The sequence below is a fragment of the Orcinus orca genome, chromosome 2 (genome assembly GCF_937001465.1).
Source record: "Orcinus orca chromosome 2, mOrcOrc1.1, whole genome shotgun sequence".
Lineage (NCBI taxonomy): Eukaryota > Metazoa > Chordata > Mammalia > Artiodactyla > Delphinidae > Orcinus > Orcinus orca.
In genome coordinates this window covers 114,551,254-114,572,165 of record NC_064560.1, presented here as the reverse complement: position 1 = coordinate 114,572,165, position 20,912 = coordinate 114,551,254, and the positions used below count along the sequence as shown (strand labels likewise).

General features: G+C 40.2%; 1 protein-coding gene across 15 annotated transcripts in view; it reads left to right on the top strand.

Annotated features, from left to right (window-relative positions):
- WDR76 (WD repeat domain 76) overlaps nucleotides 1–20,912 on the top strand; it is an 81,549-nt gene that overhangs the window by 10,934 nt on the left and 49,703 nt on the right. For all 15 annotated transcript variants that reach the window (XR_007475892.1, XR_007475891.1, XR_007475900.1 and 12 more), the window contains 2 exons: nucleotides 4,887–4,979; nucleotides 6,278–6,333. Coding sequence is in view for 3 of the 15 variants with exons in the window: in XM_049706644.1 (XP_049562601.1) it covers nucleotides 4,887–4,979; nucleotides 6,278–6,333 (149 nt within the window). In the remaining 12 variants the exon portion in view is untranslated. The remainder of the gene's footprint in view (nucleotides 1–4,886; nucleotides 4,980–6,277; nucleotides 6,334–20,912) is intronic.

Below are 20,912 nucleotides of genomic sequence, written 5' to 3'. Positions count from 1 at the left end.
ATAGTGACCTGTGCTTGTACACAGGCTTCTTGGTGGCTGTGGCAGCAGTCTTAGTGTTTCATGCCCATCTCTGGTGACCACGCTGAAAGGCGTGGCTTGCATCTGTCTCTGGAGCTTGTTTAAGTGGTGTTCTGAATCCCCTCTCCTCGTACCCCAAAACAGTGGTCTCTTGCCTCTAGGCAGGTCCAGACTTTTTCCTGGACTCTCTCCCGGCTAGTTGTGGCGCATTATCCCCCTTCAGGCTGTGTTCACATGGCCAACTCTAGTCCTCTCCCTGGGATCTGACCTCCGAAGCCTGAGCCTCAGCTCCCAGTCCCCACCCACCCCAACAGGTGAGCAGAGAATCCTCTCAGACTGGTGAGTGCTGGTCGGCACCAATCCTCTGTGCGGAAATCTCTCCGCTTTGCCCTTCCTAGTGTGTGGAAACTTTTCCTCCTTCGCAGCTCCCTCCCAGAGGTGCAGGACCTGTCCCTATTCTTTTGTCTCTGTTTTTCTTTGTTGCCGTACCCAGGTGCGTGGGGAGTTTCTTGCCTTTTGGGAAGTCTGAGGTCTTCTGGCAGCGTTCAGTAGGTGTTCTGTAGGAGTTGTTCCACATGTAGATGTATTTCTGATGTATTTGTGGGGAGGAAGGTGATCTCCATGTCTTACTCCTCCGCCATCTTGAAGGTCTCCTCTAAGTTGTCCTTTTTTTTTTTTTTTTTTTTTTTTTTGCGGTATGTGGGCCTCTCACTGTTGTGGCCTCTCCCGTTGTGGAGCACAGGCTCCGGACGCGCAGACTCAGCGGCCATGGCTTACGGGCCCAGCCGCTCTGCAGCATGTGGGATCTTCCCGGACCAGGGCACAAACCCGTGTCCCCTGCATCGGCAGGCGGACTCTCAACCACTGCGCCACCAGGGAAGCCCCTAAGTTGTCTTTTTCTTGTTGAATTGTAAGAGTTCTTTATGTATTCTGGACACTAGGTCCTTATTAGATATATTATTTGCAAATATTTTCTCTCATTCTGGGACTTTCTTTTCACTTTCTTGATAATGTCCTTTGACATACAAATGTTTTAAATTTAAATTTCATTTAAAAATTTTAATTCAAGGTCAGTTTATTTTTTCTTTTGTTGCTGGTGCTTTGGTGTCATATCTAAGAAACCATTGCCTACGCCAGGGTTATGAAGACTTACACCTATATTTCCTTCTGAGAATTTTATAGCTTTAGCTGTTAAATTTAGGTCTTTGATCGATTTTGAGTTAATTTTTGTATATGATATGAGATGGGGTCCAAATTCATACTTTTGCATATGGATATCTTTTTGTCCTAGAACCATTTGTTGTCAAGACTCTTCTTTCACGTTGAATGGTCTGGACTTCCTTATTGAAAACAAATTCACCATAGGTATATAAGTTTATTTCTAGACTCAGTTTTATTTAGTTGATCTATCTGCCTATCCTTATGCCAGTTCCACACTGTTTTAACTACTGTAGCTTTGTAGTTAAGTTTTGAAATCAGGAAGTGTGAGTCTTTTAACTTGGTTCTTCTTTTTCAAGATTGTTTGGCCATTCTGTGTCCCTTGCATTGCCATATGAATTTTAGGATCAGCTTATCCATTTCTGCAAAAATGACATTTAGAATTTTGACAGATATTGCACTGAATCTGTAGGTCAATTTGGGAAGTATTGCCATTTTAACAATATTAAGTTTTTCAATCTATGAACATGAGATGTCTTTCCATTTACTTAGATCTTTAATTTCCTTCAATATTTTGTAATTTTCTGTGTACAAGCCTTGCACTTCTTTGGTTAAATTTGTGTCAAAGTATATTTTTCTTTTTGATGCTATTATGAATGGTATTGTTTCCTTAATTTCATTTTCTGACTGTTCATTGATAATTATAGAAATACAACTTATTTTTATATGTTGATCTTGTATCTTACAACTTTGCTGAAGTCATTTATTCTAATTTTTTTGTGTGGATTCTTTAGGATTTTCTACGTATAAGATTATGTCATTGGCAATAAAGATAGTTATATTTCTTCCTTTCCAATCTGGATGTCTTTTATTTCCTTTTTTGTCTAATTGTCCTTGCTAGAACTTCCAGTACAATGTTTAACAGAAGTGGCGAGAGCAGACATATTTATCTTGTTCCGAAGTTTAGGGGAAAATCTTTCAGTTTTTCACCATTAAGTATGATGTTAGCTGAGAAATGTATATTTTTAAAAAATTTTATTTCAAAGTGATTACAGATTCATAGCAATTTGCAAAAGTAGTACAGAGAGGTCTCATGTATTCTTCACCCAGTTTTTCCCAATGAGGACATCTTGTTTGTTTTTTGATTGAACCGGGCCCTTGGCAGTGAGAGTGCAGAGTCCTAAGCACTTGGCCATCAGGGAACTCCCCCAATGAGTACATCTTAAATAACTACATTGCAATATCAAAACCAGGAAATTCATATTGGTATAAGGTGTGTGTATAGTTCTGTATCATTTTATCACATGTATAGATTCATGTAGCCACCACCACAATCATGATACAGAAATACTCCATCTCTACAAAGATCTCTGTTAGGCTACCCCTTTATAGTTATGCCCACTGCCCTCCCTCTCACCATCCTTAACCCCTGGCAACCACTAATTTGTTTTCCATCTCTACAGTTCTGTCATTTGGAGAATGTTGTATTTGTTTTTATACAGTTTGTAAATTTTTGGCATGAAGCATTTGTGGTACGCGGGCCTCTCACTGTTGTGGCCTCTCCCGTTGTGGAGCACAGGCTCCGGATGCACGGGCTTAGCGGCCATGGCTCACGGGGCCAGCCACTCCACGGCATGTGGGATCTTCCTGGACCGGGGCACGAACCCGTGTCCCCTGCATCGGCAGGCGGACTCTCAACCACTGCGCCACCAGGGAAGCCCCCAAGCATATTTTTAATTCAAGTTATTTTCCTTCTTTCGTTTTTTTAAAGATAGCATTTCTTTTCCTGTTTTATAGATGCAGTAACTTCTCAAGTGTCAAGATAATGGAATTAAAAAGATATCTATTTTCTATAATATATTTACTTTGAGAGCCCACTTTGTCTGATATTCTTTGCTCAGTGTTTGATGTTGCAAGTTTTTGAGGGGTGCATAATGGGTGAGAATAGTTTGAATTACACATACCTCAAAAAAATGTCTGATGATTTTCGTTAATTTTCTTAATTTTTCCTGTGGTAAGTAGAATCATTTAAATTTGTTTCTTTGATCTCCAAATGCACCATTTTGAAATAGATTCTTAGGAAGTTCTTGATGATGATGGTGGTGATGTTTTTCTCTGAGAAGCAATTTTAAAGGCAATGTCAAAATAACCTTTGCTGCCACTGTTATTTTATGTGTGTGTGAGAAAAATCTTTATTTTGGTCAAATTGATGCATGTGCATATGTGTTTACATCATATAATTCCACGTGTGTGTGTATATGTATCTTACATAGAGGTAATTCCATATGTACACACATGTATACACAGGAACAAATCAAAACAGCCAACAATTTTCTGTCACATACCTCTCTATTTGTGGTTGCTGCTCAACAGACAAATTGCACTTTAAGCCATTTTAGCTTTTCTCCCCCACATTATCTATTGACTTACTATGGAAAGTGAAGTTTACACATGTGTGCTGTCCCCTTCTCCCCCCACCCCATGTTTTCCCTTCCCAGATCCTTATTACGTATAGTCCAAGCTTTACCTGAGTTGCAAAATTTCTCTCAATGTAAATCATATAATTCTAATGGCTTCATGTGTATATATATATTTTATTCATGAAATATTTTCTGGGGCCCTCCATCTTCCTACTTCTTTCTGGACTGTTTTACTCTTTCTTGGCCTTCTTTTTACTGCTTTCCTTTAAATTTCTTTTATCTTTTATCTGTCCTGTGTTGGAGCTTCTGTAGCCTGGATCCTGTCTTTCTCTTTCTTGGTTTATTATCTCATTTTGATGAAGTGCAGCTTATAGTAACTTCCTGAAAACAGGTGTATGAAAGATAGTTTGCATGTCTGAAAAAGTCTTTATGCTTTTTATTTGATTGCTGGCTTAACTGGATTTAGAATTGTAAGTTGAAAATAATTTAATTTTTCCTTATCATTTTTAACACATTCTTCCATTGTTTTCTAGCTTCCTCAATATTGAGAAGTTAGTATCATTGTGATTCTTGGTTCTTTGTGGTCTATTTTTCCCTCTGCAAGCTTTTGGGATCTTCTCTTAACTCACCCATCTCAGGAACTGAGAAATTTTGTGATGATGTGCCTAGGCTTGAGTCTTTTTTCATTCATTGTGTTGCATACATGTCAGGCCCTTTTAATCTGGTAACTCATTTCTTCAGTTTTGAGAAATTTTCTTGTATTATTTCTCTAATGATTTTCTCTGCTCCTTTTTTCCCCCTACAACTATTAGTTGGATATTGGACCTCCAAGATTTTCTAGTTCAAAGTTGTCTTTTTTGCCCATGTGTTTCTCTTTCTTTGTTCTCTTTTCTGAATTTCTTTAACCATTTCAATGAATTTTAAAATTTCTGTTATTGAGTTTTTTCTTGTTTTGTTTAATAAAAAGATAACTTTGAGAAATAGTACAATTAACGGCCAGTAGGAAGTAATGTGCTATTAGGTTACACTACCTGACTTCTGACATCAGATCACTTGTTATTTAATTGGGAAGCCATACATATATTCTGTGATTATCCCAAACTCAGACTCTTTATCTCAATATTCAATGCAGCAAAGATTATGTCCTGTTTGGTAAGATAACATAAAATAATTAGAGTAGGTGCAATTCGAAGGAAAATATACATGTGGAGAATGCAACAACTAGTTTTGCGAGGCACTTCTGCTATGGATTATATAAAGTAACAGAATCTTTTTGGTTTAATTTCATAGGATGATTTTTCAGGATTGTCACCATACGAAAAGAAGAGACTGAAGAACATATCAGAAAATGCAAACTTTTTTGCTTCTCTTCAGTTGTCTGAGGTTTGTGTGGAGTTTCTAATTAAAACTGAGATACTATTCCTCTTGTCAGTAGGTTGATAAAATACTCATAGTATCAGGTTTCATAGTGTTAAATGAGGGAGGGTAAAGCTAGGAGCAAGATTTTCACTTAATAGAAAGAGGTTACCATATTTTATTGATTCCAAGACATTTTTTTTTGAAATTGGCATATTAAAACTATAACTGGCAGCTTCCCCTCACCCTTTTTTTGGTAGTACATAAGATAATGGTGTCTTATGAATAGTTGTCTTGGATTCAAAGAAACAGGGTATGTTCCAATAGGTTGCTTTAACTAAAGGTTAAAGGTGAAGTGGGAGGGATGGGTTAAGGGATGTGTGGTAGAGGAGAGAGAGGACGGCTTTTTTTTTAAACTTTAAGAATAGATGCGAGAACTTTCCTGGAAGTCCCATGGTTAAGATTCCGAGCTTCCATTGCAGGGGGTGCAGGTTCAATCCCTGGTCAGGGAACTAAGATCCCTTATGCAGTGTGGCAAGGCCAAAAAAAAAAAAAAAAAAAAAAGAATATATGGGAGTATGCTTTGTATAGGAAACTTTAAGGATAAGTGGCCAGAAGTATGCTAATGTTTTATAATCATTATTACTAAAGGTATAATTTACACTGAAGGTCTTCACACTGGGGTAAAATTTCTATGTATGAGAGAATAGCTGTTTAGGAGGGTGTGTGATGTTTTCCCCCAAAATACATTAAATCCTTGGCTTTATTAAATAACTATTTGGTTTCTCTGAATACCAGATTCCTAAATATTCAGTGTGTATTTGCATCTTGAGGGGAGGGAGGGTGAGTTAATATAAGGGACTAAATTGTTGAGTCACTAACAGTTGAAAATTCATAATTTAGACAAAAGTATCCCTGATTTTGATTTTAGTTAACAGAAATTCTGATTTGATTTGTGGAAGTATAACCTGCAACTTTTCTGGAAAACACCAAAGTAGGATTGCCTGTAGTAGAATTTAAACTTTTAAATTTGTAGTATATTTGATAAATGTTTAATGTTTAATGATGTAAACTTGTTAGCAACTTGGTCCAAGGTATCAGAATGTCAGTACATTAGATAGTATTATATACTTGTCTTTATTATTGATAGTGTATTTGCCTCACGTCTACTAGAAGAACAGGTATCATATCTCACGGTTCTTTAGTTGCCATATAGATCTTGGTTTAGTGTGGAAACAGTAGCAGATACCTAATATTTTAGAAGGTAAGCTATGTAGTTATAAGATAGTGTTTTTTTACATGTGTATGTTTTGTGTATTTTGCAGTCAGCTGCAAGACTCCGTGAAATGATAAAGAAGAGACAGCCTCCTGAATCCAAAAGGTAAAAGATTTGGTTTACATTTCCTGTACCATGATATATTGCTGAGTTGTTTTATAATTTGAAAAACTGGTTCAACATAGTAAAATAAATAGCAAATCAGAAACTCTGTAATTTAATCTTAATCCTTTATAGGAACTCTGAGGGAATGCTACCTTTTAATAACTGTAGAGTTCTCATCTTCATCAAAGGACTATACAGGAAATAGAATCTTGAGAGCTGAATTTTGTTTATATTTATTACTGCTGCTAATGGAGGGAAATCTTTATTACCACTAAATTGTTCTTATTTTTGCCTGAGAAACTGTTCTTAAAGATTCTTCTACTTTATTTTTCTGGCTATCTTTTTGCTTCTCAATTTGTTTTTTCTTTCCCATTCCTAGAATAAAGGAAGGAAATGAGCATTTGTTGCACATCTGTGAAATACAGTGCAGTGACCTAAAATTTTTATACTGCATTATCTCATTTATTTCTGGCAAAAATTTTGTGGGATAGAAAACAGGCTCAAAGAGGTAAAGTACTGATAATTTGCTTAAGGTCAAAGTAGTTCTTAAGTGGAAGCTTCAGGATTTGAACTCCAGGATTCCTTAGGTTAAGTTCTCTCCTCTTCATTTTAGCAGGGCTTATGTATAAGAGAAGAAACTGAAAATCTTGGCATCAGTAGACCATTTTTTTAGGGCTAGATGCTAATGAAATGTAGCATCATTTAATTGGTTTGATTCTCATGCAGGTTAGCTAGCTTGAGAAAAGCTAAACCTTTAATTATGACCAGGTATCCGCGAGCGTGGAAAATTGTTACAGGAGGAACATCATTAACACTGGAAGATAATAGCACCGGTTCTGTCGTCAATTGGTCATTAGCTTATATTTGCATATTTTTTATTAGCAAAGTTTTTTTTTTTTTTTGCGGTACGCGGGCCTCTCACTGCTGTGGCCTCTCCTGCCGCGGAGCACAGGCTCCGGACGCGCAGGCTCAGCGGCCATGGCTCACGGGCCCAGCCGCTCCATGGCATGTGGGACCCTCCCGGACCGGGGCACAATCTCATGTCCCCTGCATCGGCAGGCGGACTCTCAACCACTGCACCACCAGGGAAGCCTTATTAGCAAAGATTAATGGTGTTTTTCTCACCTAAGTCACAGAATTCCAGCACTTAGTAGTTGTATAAGTATTAGTATCCAGTAGATAGAGCAGAAGTTATGTAATATAGAGGAAAGAGCATAGCTTTTGAAATTTGGCAAACATGATTTCAAGTTTCAATTCAGCAACTTATAGCTATGGTATTAACTTTGGACAATTTATGTAATTTTCTTTCCTTATCTGTAAAGTTGGCATTATGCCAATCTGGAGGGGTTTAAGTTTTTAAAAATTACTAAATATATTATACATACAAAGAAGTACATGTGAAGTATTTTTTTATTAATCAATTTATTTTTAAAAAAATTTATTATTTATTTTTGGCTGCATTGGATCTGCGTTGCTGTGGGTGTGGGTTTTCTCTAGTTGCAGCGAGCAGGGGCTACTCTTTGTTGTGGTGCACGGGCTTCTCATTGCAGTGGGTTCTCTTGTTGTGGAGCACTGGCTCTAGGCACACGGGCTTCAGTAGTTGTGGCAAGTGGGCTCTAGAGTGCAGGCTCAGTAGTTGTGGCACATGGGCTTAGTTGCTCCGTGGCATGTGGGATCTTCCCAGACCAGGGATCGAACCTGTGTCCCCTGTATTGGCAGGCGGATTCTTAATCACTGTGCCACCAGGGAAGTCCCCACATATGAAGTATTTGTATAGTTGAAAAAATAATAGTAATTCAAGCACCCATCCATGTACTTGCCATCCAGGTCAATAGAAATTTATAGTACCTCTTAAGGCCCTCCCTCCAGATAACAGTCATTATGTGAATTCTTATTTATTTATTTATTTGGCTGTGTGGGGTCTTAGTTGTGGCACACGGGATCTTTCGTTGCAGTGCGTGGGCTTCTCTGTAGTTGCGGTGCGTGGACTCTAGAGCATGCGGGCTTAGTAGCCCCGCAGCATGTGGGATCTTCGTTCCCCGACCAAGGATCGAACCCGCATCCCCTGCATTGGAAGGCTGATTCTTAACCACGGGACTGTCAAGGAAGTCCATTATGCTGAATTCTGTGATAATCACTCCTTGCATTTATTTATAGTTTTACCACCTGTGAATGTATAGTTAAACAGTATTTTGCTTATTTTGTCCTGTTTTTTATATTGACATATAATGTGCCATTTTTATATTCTGTGATTTTATTTTGCTCATTTTTATATCTTTATGTTTTAAAATTCATTCATGTTGATGTGTACAGCTTTACTTCATCATGTGTTTTCTTCTGTATGAATGTGCTATGTTGATGGACAGTTGAATTGTTTCTTTTGTCAATATCACACTGTTTTGCTTATGGCTTTAAAGTAAGTTTTGACATTGGGTAGTCAGTCCTCTAACTTTGTTCTTCTCCTTAAATATTGTGTTAGTTCTTCTGTGTCTTTTGCCTCCCTGTATAAACTGTAGAATCAGTTTGTCAATATCTGCAAAATAACTTGCTGGGATTTTGATTGGGATTGCTTTGAATCTATAGATTAAGTTGGGAAGAACTGACATCTTGACAATATGTCTTCTTGTCAAAGAACATGGATAATCTCTCCATTTATTTAGTTCTTTGATTTCTATCATCAGAGTTTTGTAGTTTTCCTCATATAAATCTTATAAATATTTTCTTAGATTTATGCCTAAGTATTTTTTTTTTTTGGTTTATAATTTAAATGGGTTGTATTTTAAATTTCAAATTTCACTTGTTTCTTGCTGGTATATAGGAAATCAGTTGACTTTTGTATATTAACCCGGTATCCTACAACCTTGCTATAATCACTTATTACTTCCAGGAATATTTTTATCCATTCTTTAGAATTTTCTAAATAGACTATCATGTCATTTGTGAACAAATACAGTTTTATTTCTTTCTTCCCAATCTTTATACCATTTATTTCCTTTTCTTCTATTATTGCATTAGCTAGAACTTTCAGCACAGTGCAATTTTTTTGTTGTTGTTAGTTAATTAATTAATTAATTAATTTTTGGCTGTGTTGGGTCTTCGTTGCTGCGCGGGCTTTCTCTAGTTGCGGCGAGAGGGGGTTACTCTTCCTTGTGATATGCGGGCTTCTCATTGCGGTGGCTTCTTTTGTTGTGGAGCACGGGCTCTAGGTGCACGGGCTTCAGTAGTTGTGGAATGTGGTCTCAGTAGTTGTGGCTCGCAGGCTCTAGAGTGCAGGCTCAGTAGTTGTGGCGCATGGGCTTAGTTGCTCCGCGGCATGTGGGATCTTCCTGGACCAGGGCTCGAACCCATGTCCCCTGCATTGGCAGGTGGATTCTCAACCACTGCGCTACCAGGGAAGTCCGACAGTATTGGTAAGGAGTGGTGAGAGAGGACATTCTTGCCTTGTACCTGATCTCAGTGGGAAAGCTTGACATTTCTCACCACTAAATATTATGTTAGCTATAGGGTTTTTTGTAGATTTTATTTCATTGAGGAAGTTCCCCTCTATTTTCAGTTTACTGAGATGAGCTAGTGTTGCATACCTGGGATATATTCCAGTTGGTTGTGGTTTATAATACATTTTATACATTGTTGGATTCAATTTACTAATATTCTGTTGAGGTTTTTTGCATCTCGGCTCATGAGAGATAGTGATCTGTAGTTTTCTGTTCTTGTAATGTCTGTCTGGTTTCGATATCACAGTAATGTTAGCCTCATAGAATGAGTTAGGTAGTATTCCCTCTGCTTCTGTCCTCTGAAAAAGATTGTAGAGAATTGGTTTAATTTTTCCCTTCAATGTGTGGTAGAACTCACTAGTGCACCCGTATCAGCCTGATGCTTTCTGTTTTGGAAGGTTATTAATTACTAGTTCAATTTCTTTAATAAATACAGACCTTTTCAGATTGTTTCTTGTATGAGTTTTGGCAAAGTGTATGTTTCAAGGAATTGGTCCATTTCATCTAGGTTTTCAAATATGTGGGCATTGAGTTGTTCATATTATTCCTTTATTACCTTTTTAATGTCCATAGGATCTGTAGTGAGTACCCTCTTTTATTTTTTAAATTGGAGTATAATTGCTTTACAATGTTGTGTTAGTTTCTGCTGTACAACGAAGTGAATCAACTATATGTACACATATATTCCCTCCCTCTTGGACCTCCCTCCCACCCCCCACCTCCCCATCCCACCCATCTAGGTCATCACAGAGCACCAAGCTTAGTTCCCTGTGCTATACATCAGGTCCCCACTAGCTATCTGTTTTACACATTGTAGTGTATATATGTCAATCCTAATCTCCCAGTTCATCCCACCCTCCCCCCGCACCCCCGCCACATCCACATGTCCATTCTCTACGTCTGTGTCTCTATTCCTACCCTGGAAATAGGTTCATCTGTAGCATTTTTCTATATTCCACATTTATGCGTTAATATATGATATTTGTTTTTCTCTGACTTACTTCACTCTGTATGACAGACTCTAGGTCCATCCATGTCTCTACAAATGACCCAATTTCATTCATTTTTATGGCTGAGTAATATTCCATTGTATATATGTACCATATCTTCTTTATCCACTCATCTGTCATTGGACATTTAGGTTGTTTTCATGTCTTGGCTGTTGCAAATAGTGCTGCAGTGAACATTGGGGTACATGTGTCATTTTGAATTATGGTTTTCTCAGGGTATATGCCCAGTAGGGGGATTGCTGGGTCATATGGTAGTTCTGTTTTTAGTTTTTTAAGGAAGCGCCGTACTGTTCTCCATAGTGGCTGTATCAATTTACATTCTCACCAACAGTTCAAGAGGGTTCCCTTTTCTCTACACCCTCTCCAGCATTTATTGTTTGTAGATTTTTTGATGATGGCCGTTTTCACTGGTATGAGGTGATACCTCATTGTAGTTTTGATTTGCATTTCTCTAATGATTAGTGATTTTGATTATCTTTTCATGTGCCTCTTGACCATCTGTATGTCTTCTTTGGAGAAATGTCTATTTAGGTCTTCTGCCCATTTTTGGATTGGCTTGTTTGTTGTTTTGATATTGAGGTGCATGAGCTGTTTGTATATTTTGGAGATTAATCCTTTGTCAGCCTTGCTTCATTTGCAAATATTTTCTCCCATTCTGAGGGTTGTCTTTTCGTCTTGTTTATGGTTTCCTTTGCTGTGCAAAAGCTTTTAAGTTTAATTAGGTCCCTTTTTTTTTTTTTTTTTTGTGGTACGCAGGCCTCTCACTGCTGTGGCCTCTCCCGTTGCGGAGCACAGGCTCCGGACGTGCAGGCTCAGCAGCCATGGCTCACGGGCCCAGCCGCTCCGTGACGTGTGGGATCCTCCTGGACTGGGGCATGAACCCGTGTCCCCTGCATTGGCAGGTGGACTCTCAACCACTGCGCCACCAGGGAACCCCCATTTGCTTATTTTTGATTTTATTTTCATTACTCTAGGAGGTGAGTCAAAAAGATCTTGCTGTGGTTTACGTCAGAGTGTTTTTCCTATGTTTTCCTCTAAGAGTTTTATAGTATCTGGTCTTACATTTAGGTCTTTAATCCATTTTGAGTTTATTTTTGTGTATGGTTTAGGAAGTGTTCTAATTTCATTCTTTTACATGTAGCTGTCCAGTTTTCCCAGCACCACTTATTGAAGAGGCTGTCTTTTCTCCATTGTATATTCTTGCCTCCTTTATCAAAAATAAGGTGACCATATGTGCGTGGGTTTATCTCTGAGCTTTCTATCCTGTTCCATTGATCTATATTTCTGTTTTTGTGCCAGTACCATACTGTCTTGATTACTGTAGGTTTGTAGTATAGTCTGACGTCTGGGAGTCTGATTCCTCCAGCTCCATTTTTCTTCCTCAAGATTGCTTTGGCTATTCAGGGTCTTCTGTGTGTCCATACAGATTTTAAGATTTTTTGTTCTAGTTCTGTGAAAAATGCCATTGGTAATTTGATAGACATTGCATTGAATCTGTAGATTGCTTTGGGTAGAATAGTCATTTTCACAATATTGATTCTTCCAATCCAAGAGCATGGTACATCTCACCATCTCTATGTATAGTATTGCGTCATCTGCAAACAGTGACAGTTTTACTTCTTCTTTTCCAATTTGGATTCCTTTTATTTCTTTTTCTTCTCTGATTGCTATGGCTAAAACTTTCAAAACTATGTTGAATAATAGTGGTGAGAGTGGGCAGTCTTGTCTGGTTCCTGATCTTAGTGGAAATGGTTTCAGTTTTTCACCATTGGGAACAATGTTGGCTGTGGGTTTGTCATATATGGCCTTTATTATGTTGAGGTAAGTTCCCTCTGTGCCTACATTCTGGAGGGTTTTTATCATAAATGGGTGCTGAATTTTGTTGAAAGCTTTTTCTGCATCTATTAAGATGATCATATGGTTGTTCTCCCTGAATTTGTTAATATGGTTTATTACACTGATTGATTTGTGTATATTGAAGAATCCTTGCCTTCCGGGGATAAAACCCACTTGATCATGGTGTATGATTCTTTTTTTTTAAAAATTAATTAATTTATTTATTAATTTACTTCTGGCTGTGTTGGGTCTTCATTTTTGTGCGAGGGCTTTCTCTAGTTGTGGGAAGTGGGTGCCACTCTTCATCACGGTGTGCGGGCCTCTCACTGTCAAAGCCTCTCTTGTTGAGGAGCACACACTCCAGACTCACAGGCTCAGTAGTTGTGGCTCACGGGCCCAGTTGCTCCACGGCATGTGGGATCCTCCCAGACCAGGTCTCGAACCCGTCTCCCCTACATTGGCAGGCCGATTCTCAACCACTGCACCACCAGGGAAGCCCTTGGTGTATGATTCTTTTAATGTGCTGTTGAATTCTGTTTGCTAGTATTTTTTTTTTGGGGGGGGAGCACAAATCAGACATATCAAGTGAAAAAACCAATATGTGTAATTTTCAAGATCCATTTTTCATTTATAGTTAAGAAACTATAGGACAAACTGTTTGCTAGTATTTTGTTAAGAATTTTTGCATCTATGTTCATCAGTGATATTGGCCTGTAGTTTTCTTTTTTTGTGTCATCCTTGTCTGGTTTTGGTATCAGGGTGATAGTTGCCTTGTAGAATGAGTTTGGGAGTGTTCCTCCCTCTGCTGTAGTTTGGAAGAGTTTGAGAAGGATAGATGTTAGCTCTTCTCTAAATGTTTGGTAGAATTCGTCTGTGAAGCCATCTGGTCCTCGGCCTTTAGTTTGTTTGTTTGTTTATTTATTTATTTTTGGTTGTGTTTGGTCTTCATTGCTGCGTGCGGGCTTTCTTTAGTTTTGGCGAGTGGGGGCTACTCTTTGCTGCGGTGTGCGGGCTTCTCATTGCAGTGGCTTCTCTTGTTGTGGAGCAAAGGCTCTAGGTGCGTGGGCTCCAGTAGTTGTGGCTCATGTGCTCTAGAGTACAGACTCAGTTGTTGTGGTGCACGGGCTTAACTGCTCTGTGGCATGTGGGATCTTCCCGGACCAGGGCTTGAACCCATGTCCCCTACATTGGCAGGCGGATTCTTAACCACTGCTCCACCAGTGAAGTCCCTCCTGGGCCTTTATTTGCTGGAAGATTTTTAATCACAGTTTCAATTTCAGTGCTTGTGATTCATCTGTTCATATTTTCTATTTCTTCCTGGTTCAGTCTCGGAAGGTTGTGCTTTTCTAAGAATTTGTCCATTTCTTCCAGGTTGTCCATTTTATTGGCATATAGTTGCTTGTAGTAATCTCTCATGATCCTTTGTATTTCTGCAGTGTCAGTTGTTACTTCTCCGTTTTCATTTCTAATTCTGTTGATTTGAGTCTTCTCCCTTTTCTTCTTGATGTGTCTGGCTAATGGTTTTTCAATTTTGTTTATCTTCTCAAAGAACCAGCTTTTAGTTTTATTGATCTTTGCTATGGTTTACTTCATTTCTTTTTTATTTATTTCTGATCTGATCTTTATGATTTCTTTCCTTTTGCTAAATTTGGGGGTTTTTTTGTTCTTCTTACTCTAATTGCTTTAGGTGTAAGTTTAGATTGTTTATTTGAGTTTTTTGTTGTTTCTTGAGGTGAGATTGAATTGCTATAAAGTTCCCTACAGAAGTGCTTTTTTTGTGTCCCATAGGTTTTGGGTCATCATGTTTTCATTGTCATTTGTTACTGTGTATTCTTTTCTTTATTCTTTGATTTCTTTTAGGATCTCTTGATTATTTAGCAGTGCATTGTTTAGCCTCTATGTGTTTGTGGGTTTTTTTTTTTTTGCTCTATGCGGGCTTCTCACTGTTGTGGCCTCTCCCGTTGAGGAGCACAGGCTCCGGACGCGCAGGCTCAGTGTCCATGGCTCACGGGCCCAGTGCTCCGCGGCATGTGGGATCCTCCCGGACTGGGGCATGAACCTGTGTCCCCTGCATCGGCAGATGGACTCTCAACCACTGCACCACTAGGGAAGCCCCTGTTTGTGTTTTTTTATACTTTTTTTTCGTTTAATTGATTTCTAATCTTACAGTGTTGTGGTTGGAAATGATGTTTGATACGATTTTTATTTTCTTAAGTTTGTGAGGCTTGATTTGTGACCCAAGATGTGATCTATCCTGGAGAATGTTCCATGAGCACTTGAGAAGAAAGTGTAATCTGTTGTTTTTGGATGGAATGTCCTATAAATATCAATTAAATCCATCTTGTTTAATGTATCATTTAAAGCTTGTGTTTCCTTATTTATTTTCATTTTGGATGATCTTTCCATTGGTGAAAGTGGGGTGTTAAAGTCCCCTACTATGCTTGTGTTACTGTCAATTTCCCCTTTTATGGCTGTTAGCATTTGCCTTATGTATTGAGGTGCTCCTATGTTGGGTGCATAAATAGTTACAAGTGTTATATCTTCTTCTTGGATTGATCCCTTGATCATTATGTAGTGTCCTTCTTTGTCTCTTGTAATAGTCTTTATTTTAAAGTCTGTCTGATATGAGAATTGCTACTCTAGCTTTCTTTTGATTTCCATTTACATGGAATATCTTTTTCCATCCCCTCACTTTCAGTCTGTATGTGTCCGTAGGTCTGAAGTGGGTTCTTGTAGACAGCATATGTTTGGGTCTTGTTTTTGTTTCCATTCAGCTAGTGTATGTCTTTTGTTTGGAGCATAATTATCCATATGTATGTTCCTATTACCATTTTTTAAATTGTTTTGTGTTTGTTATTGTAAGTCTTTTCCTCCTCTTGTGTTTCCTGTTGAGAGAAGTTCCTTTAGCATTTGTTGTAGAGCTGGTTTGGTGGTGCTGAATTCTCTTAGGTTTTGCTTGTTTGTAAAGGTTTTAATTTCTCCCTCGAATCTGAATGAGATCCTTGCTGGGTAGAGTAATCTTGGTTGTAGGTTCTTCCCTTTCATCATTTTAATTATACCATGCCACTCCCTTCTGGCTTGCAGAGTTTCTGCTGAAAGATCAGCTGTTAACCTTATGCGGATTCCCTTGTATGTTGTTGCTTTTCCCTTGCTGCTTTTAATATTTTTTCTTCGTATTTAATTTTTTTGGGGGGAATTTTTGAATTTTATTTTATTTTTTATACAGCAGGTTCTTATTAGTTTCTCAGTCCCTTTTTTTTTCCTCTTCTTCTTCTGGGACCTGTATAATTCAAATGTTGGTGTGTTTAATGTTGTCCCAGAGGTCTCTGAGATTGTCCTCAATTCTTTTGATGTTTTTTCTCTTTATTCTGCTCTGCAGTAGTTATTTCCACTCTTTTATCTTCCAGGTCACCTATCCATTCTTCTGCCTCAGTTATTCTGCTATTGATTCCTTCCAGAGTTTTTTTTATTATATTTATTGTGTTGTTTTTCCTTGTTTGTTCACTCTTTAGTTCTTCTAGTTCCTTGTTAAACATTTCTTGTATTTTCTCCATTCTATTTCCATTATTTTGGATCACCTTTATTATTATTACTCTGAATTCTTTTTCAGGTGGACTACCTGTTTCCTCTTCATTTGTTTTTTCTGGTGGGTTTTTACCTTGCTCCTTCATCTGCTTTGTATTTCTGTGCCTTCTCATTTTGGCTTAACTTACTGTTCGTGGTCTCCCTTTCACAGGCTGCAGGTTCATAGTTCCCATTATTTTTGGTATCTGTCCCCAGTGGGTAAGGTTGGTTCAGTGGGTTGTGTAGGCTTCCTGGTGGAGGGGACTGGTTCCTGTGTTCTGGTGGATGAGGCTGGATCTTGTCTTTCTGGTGTGCAGGACCACATCCGGTGGTGTGTTTTGGGGTGTCCGTGACCTTATTATTATTTTAGGCAGTCTCTCTGCTAATGGGTGGGGTTGTGTTCCTGTGTTGCTAGTTGTTTGCCATAGGGTGTCCAGCAGTGTAGCTTGCTGTTCGTTGAGTGGAACTGGTTCTTAACGTTGAGATGGAGATCTGTGGGAGAGCTTTTGTTGTTTGATGTTACGTGGGGCTGGGAGGTCTTTGGTGGACCAGTGTCCTGAACTCCGCTCTCCCACCTCAGAGGCTCAGGACTGACATCCGGCCAGAGCACCAAGACCCTGTCAGCCACATGGGTCAGAAGAAAAAGAATGAAAGAAAGGAAAAAAAAAATAAAATAAAGTTATTAAAATAGAAAAAAATTAAAAAATAAAAAGTAATAAAAAAAGGAGAGAGAAAGAAGAGAGCAACCAAACCAAAAAACAAATCCACCAATGATAGCAAGTGCTAAAAAGTATACTAAAAAACAAAACGGGGCTTCCCTGTTGGTGCAGTGGTTGAGAGTCCGCCTGCCGATGCAGGGGACATGGGTTCGTGCCCTGGTCTGGCAAGATCCCACATGCCGCGGAGCAGCTGGGCCCGTGAGCCATGGCTGCTGAGCCTGCGTGTCCAGAGCCTTGTGCTCCGCAATGGGAGAGGCCACAACAGTGAGAGGCCCACGTACCGCAAAAAAACAAAACAAAACAAAACAAAAAACAAAACGGACAGTCAGAACCCTAGGACAAATGGCAAAAGCAAAGCTATGCAGACAAAATCACACAAAGAAGCATACACATACACACTCACAAAAAGAGAAAAAGGGAAAAAAATTATATAAAATGTAAAAAGGAAGAGGGCAACCAAATCAGTGAACAAATCTACCAGTTATAATAAGCTGTAAATACTAAACTAAGAGACATAAAACCAGAACATAAAACCAGAAACAAATGAGATAATGAAAGCAAACCCCAAGTCTACAGTTGCTCCCATAGTCCACTGTGTCAATTTTGGGATGATTCGTTGTCATTTCACAGATACAGGGTACATCACGTTGACTGTGGAGATTTAATCTGCTGCTCCTGAGGCTGCTGGGAGAAATTTCCCTTTCTCTTCTTTGTTCACACAGCTCCTGGGGTTCAGCTTTGGATTTGGCCCCATCTCTGCGTGTAGCTCACCTGAGGGCATCTCTTCTCCACCCAGACAGGACGGGTTAAAGGAGCGGCTGGTTAGGGGGCTCTGGCTCACTCAGACTGGGGGGAGGGAGTGGTACGGAATGCAGGGAGAGCCTGTGGTGGCAGAGGCCGGTGTGACGTTGCAACAGCGTGAGGCATGCCATGTGTTCTTCCATGGAAATTGTCCCTGGATCGTGGGACCCTACAGTGGTGGGCTGCACAGGCTCCCAGGAGGGGAGGTATGGATAGTGACCTGTGTTTGCACACAGGCTTCCTGATGGCTGCAGCAGCAGCCTTAGCATTTCATGCCCGTCTCTGGTGTCCCTGCTGATAGCTGCAGCTCGCACCTGTCTCTGGAGCTTGTTTAGGCGGTGCTCTGAATCATCTCTCCTCGCGCACCCTGAAACAATGGTCTTTTGCCTTTTAGGCAGGTCCAGATTTTTTCCCAGACTCCCTTCCGGCTAGCTGTGGTGCACTATCCCCCTTCAGGCTGTGTTCACACAGCCAACCCTAGTTCTCTCCTTGGGATCTTAACTCTGAAGTCCGAGCCTCAGCTCCCAGCCCCCACCCACCCTGGTGTGTGAGCCGACAAGCCTCTCAGGCTGGTGAGTACTGTCGGCACCAATCCTCTGTGCAGGAATCTCTCCGCTTTGCCCTCTCCACCCTTGTTGCTCTGCTCTCCTCCGTGGCTCCGAAACTTCCACCCCCGCCAATCCCTACCAGTGAAGGGGCTTCCTAGTGTGTGGAAACTTTTCCTCCTTCACAGCTCCCTCCCAGAGGTACAGGTCCCATCCCTATTCTTTTGTCTTTGCTTTTCCTTTTTTCTTTTGCCCTACCCAGGTATGTGGGGAGTTTCTTGCCTTTTGGGAAGTCTGAGGTCTTCTGCCAGCATTCAGTATGTGTTCTATAGGAATTGTTCCACATGTAGATGTAGTTTTGATGTATTTGTGGGGAGGAAGGTGATCTCCACGTCTTAACTCCTCCACCATATTTCCTCATTTCTTTTTATTTTTTATTTTATTCTGCAGCAGTGATTTCCACCATTCTTTCTTCTAGCTCGCTCATTCTTTCTTCTGCCTCAGTTATTCTGTTGGTGCTTCCTTCTAGTGTTTTTTTTTTTTTTTTTCCTGTACCCGGGCCTCTCACTGTTGTGGCCTCTTCCGTTGCGGAGCACAGGCTCCGGACACGCAGGCTCAGCGGCCATGGCTCACGGACCTAGCCGCTCTGCGGCATGTGGTATCTTCCCAGACCGGGGCACGAACCCGTGTCCCCTGCATCGGCAGGCGGACTCTCAACCACTGTGCCACCAGGGAAGCCCCCTTCTAGTGTATTTTTCATTTCAGTTATTGTATTGTCCATTTCTGTTTGTTTGTTGTTTAGTTCTTCTAGCTCTTCATTAAACATTTCTTGTATCTTCTGAATCTGTACCTCCATTCTTTTTCTGAGATCTTGGATCATCTACACTATCATTACTCTGAATTCTTTTTCAGGTAGATTGCCTTTCTCCACTTCATTTAATTGTTCTTCTGGGCTTTTATCGTGTTCCTTAGTGTGGGATATGTTTCTCTGCTGTCTCATTTTGTCTAACTTCCTGTGATTGCGGTGTCCATTATGCAGGCTACAGGGTTGTATTTCTTCTTCCTTATTCTGCCTGCTCCCTGGTGGATGAGGCTGTCTAAGAGGCTTGTGCAGGCTTTCTGGTGGGAGGGACTGGTTACTGCCCACTGGGGTGTGGAGCTGGGTCTTGTCCCTCTGTTGGGCAGGGCTGGGTCATGCTGTGTGTTTAGTGGGCAGCTGTGTGGTCAGGAAGACTTTAAGTAGCCTGTCTGCTGATGGGTGGGGCTGTGTCCCACCTTGTTGGTTGTTTGGCCATGGGGTCCCAGTAATGGAAGCTTCAGGTTGTTGGGTGGGGCCAGGTCTTGGTGAGAAATTGGTGGCCTCCAGGAAGGCTCACACTGATGAGTACTCCCCAGAACTACTGCTGCCAGTGTCTTTGTCCCTGCAGTGAGCCACAGCCACCCCTGCCTCCAATGGAGACCCTCCATTATTGGCAGGTAGGTCTGGCACAGTCTCTTACGAGGTCACTGCTTTTTTCCTTGAGTCCTGGTGTACATGAGACCTTGTGTGTGCCCTCCAAGAGTGGAATTTGTGTTTCCCCAGTCCTGTGGAATTCCTGTGATCAAACTGGCCTTCAAAACCAGGTTCTCTGGGGGCTTCTTCTCCCATTGCCAGAAACCCAGGCTGTAGATGCTGATGTGGGGTTCTCCCTCCTGTGGGAGAACTTCTGTGGTATAATTATTTTCCAGTTTGTTAGTCATCCACCTGGCAGATATGGGATTTGATTTTATTGTGATTGTGCCCCTTGTACCAGCTCCTTGTGGCTTCTTCTTTGTCTTTGGATGTAGGGTATCTTTTTGTAGCTTCCAGCGTGTTTTTGTTGATGGTTGTTCAGCAGTTAGTTGTGATTTTGGTGATTATGTAAGAAGAGGTGAGCTCAGTTCCTTCTACTGTGCCATCTTGTCTTTTTGTCTGGAAACTCCAGTCTTAGTGATACAGGTGTAATCTGGTCAGCAGCAACTCCATGAATCTGGGATTATATCTGAGTAAACTGGATGCTTGTTGGTCCTTTTAAGAAAGTGTCCCTGGAAAAGGTGTGAGTAGTAATCACAGAAGGTTCTCAAGAGCACCACTCACCTTGTGCTGTTTATTACAATGGATATGACTCAGGACCAGCCAGATGGGATAGATGCATCAGGCAAGGGAAATGGCACGGAGCTTCCGTCTCTCTCTGAGAGCATCACTCTTCTAGCATCTCTCCGTGTTCACTGTCTCAGAAGTTCCTAATTTGCTTTTCCTTTGATGGATAACTTCCCAGGGTACAGAATTCTAGGTTGGGTTTTTCTTTTCTCTCAACACTTTAAATATTTTCACTCTCTCCTTGCCTGCATGGTTTCTGAGAAGATAGATTTAATTTCTATCTTTGTTCTCTGTAGGTAAAGTGGTTTTTCCTTCTGGCTCCTTTCAGGATTTTATTTTTGATTTTTCTGTAGTTTGGAAATGAATTGCCTAGTTGTAGGATTTCTTTGTTTGTTTTCATTTTTGTTTTTGCATTTATCTTGCTTGATGTTCTCTGAGCTTTCTAGATCTGTGGTTTGGTGTCTGACACTAATTTGGGGGAATTTTCAGTT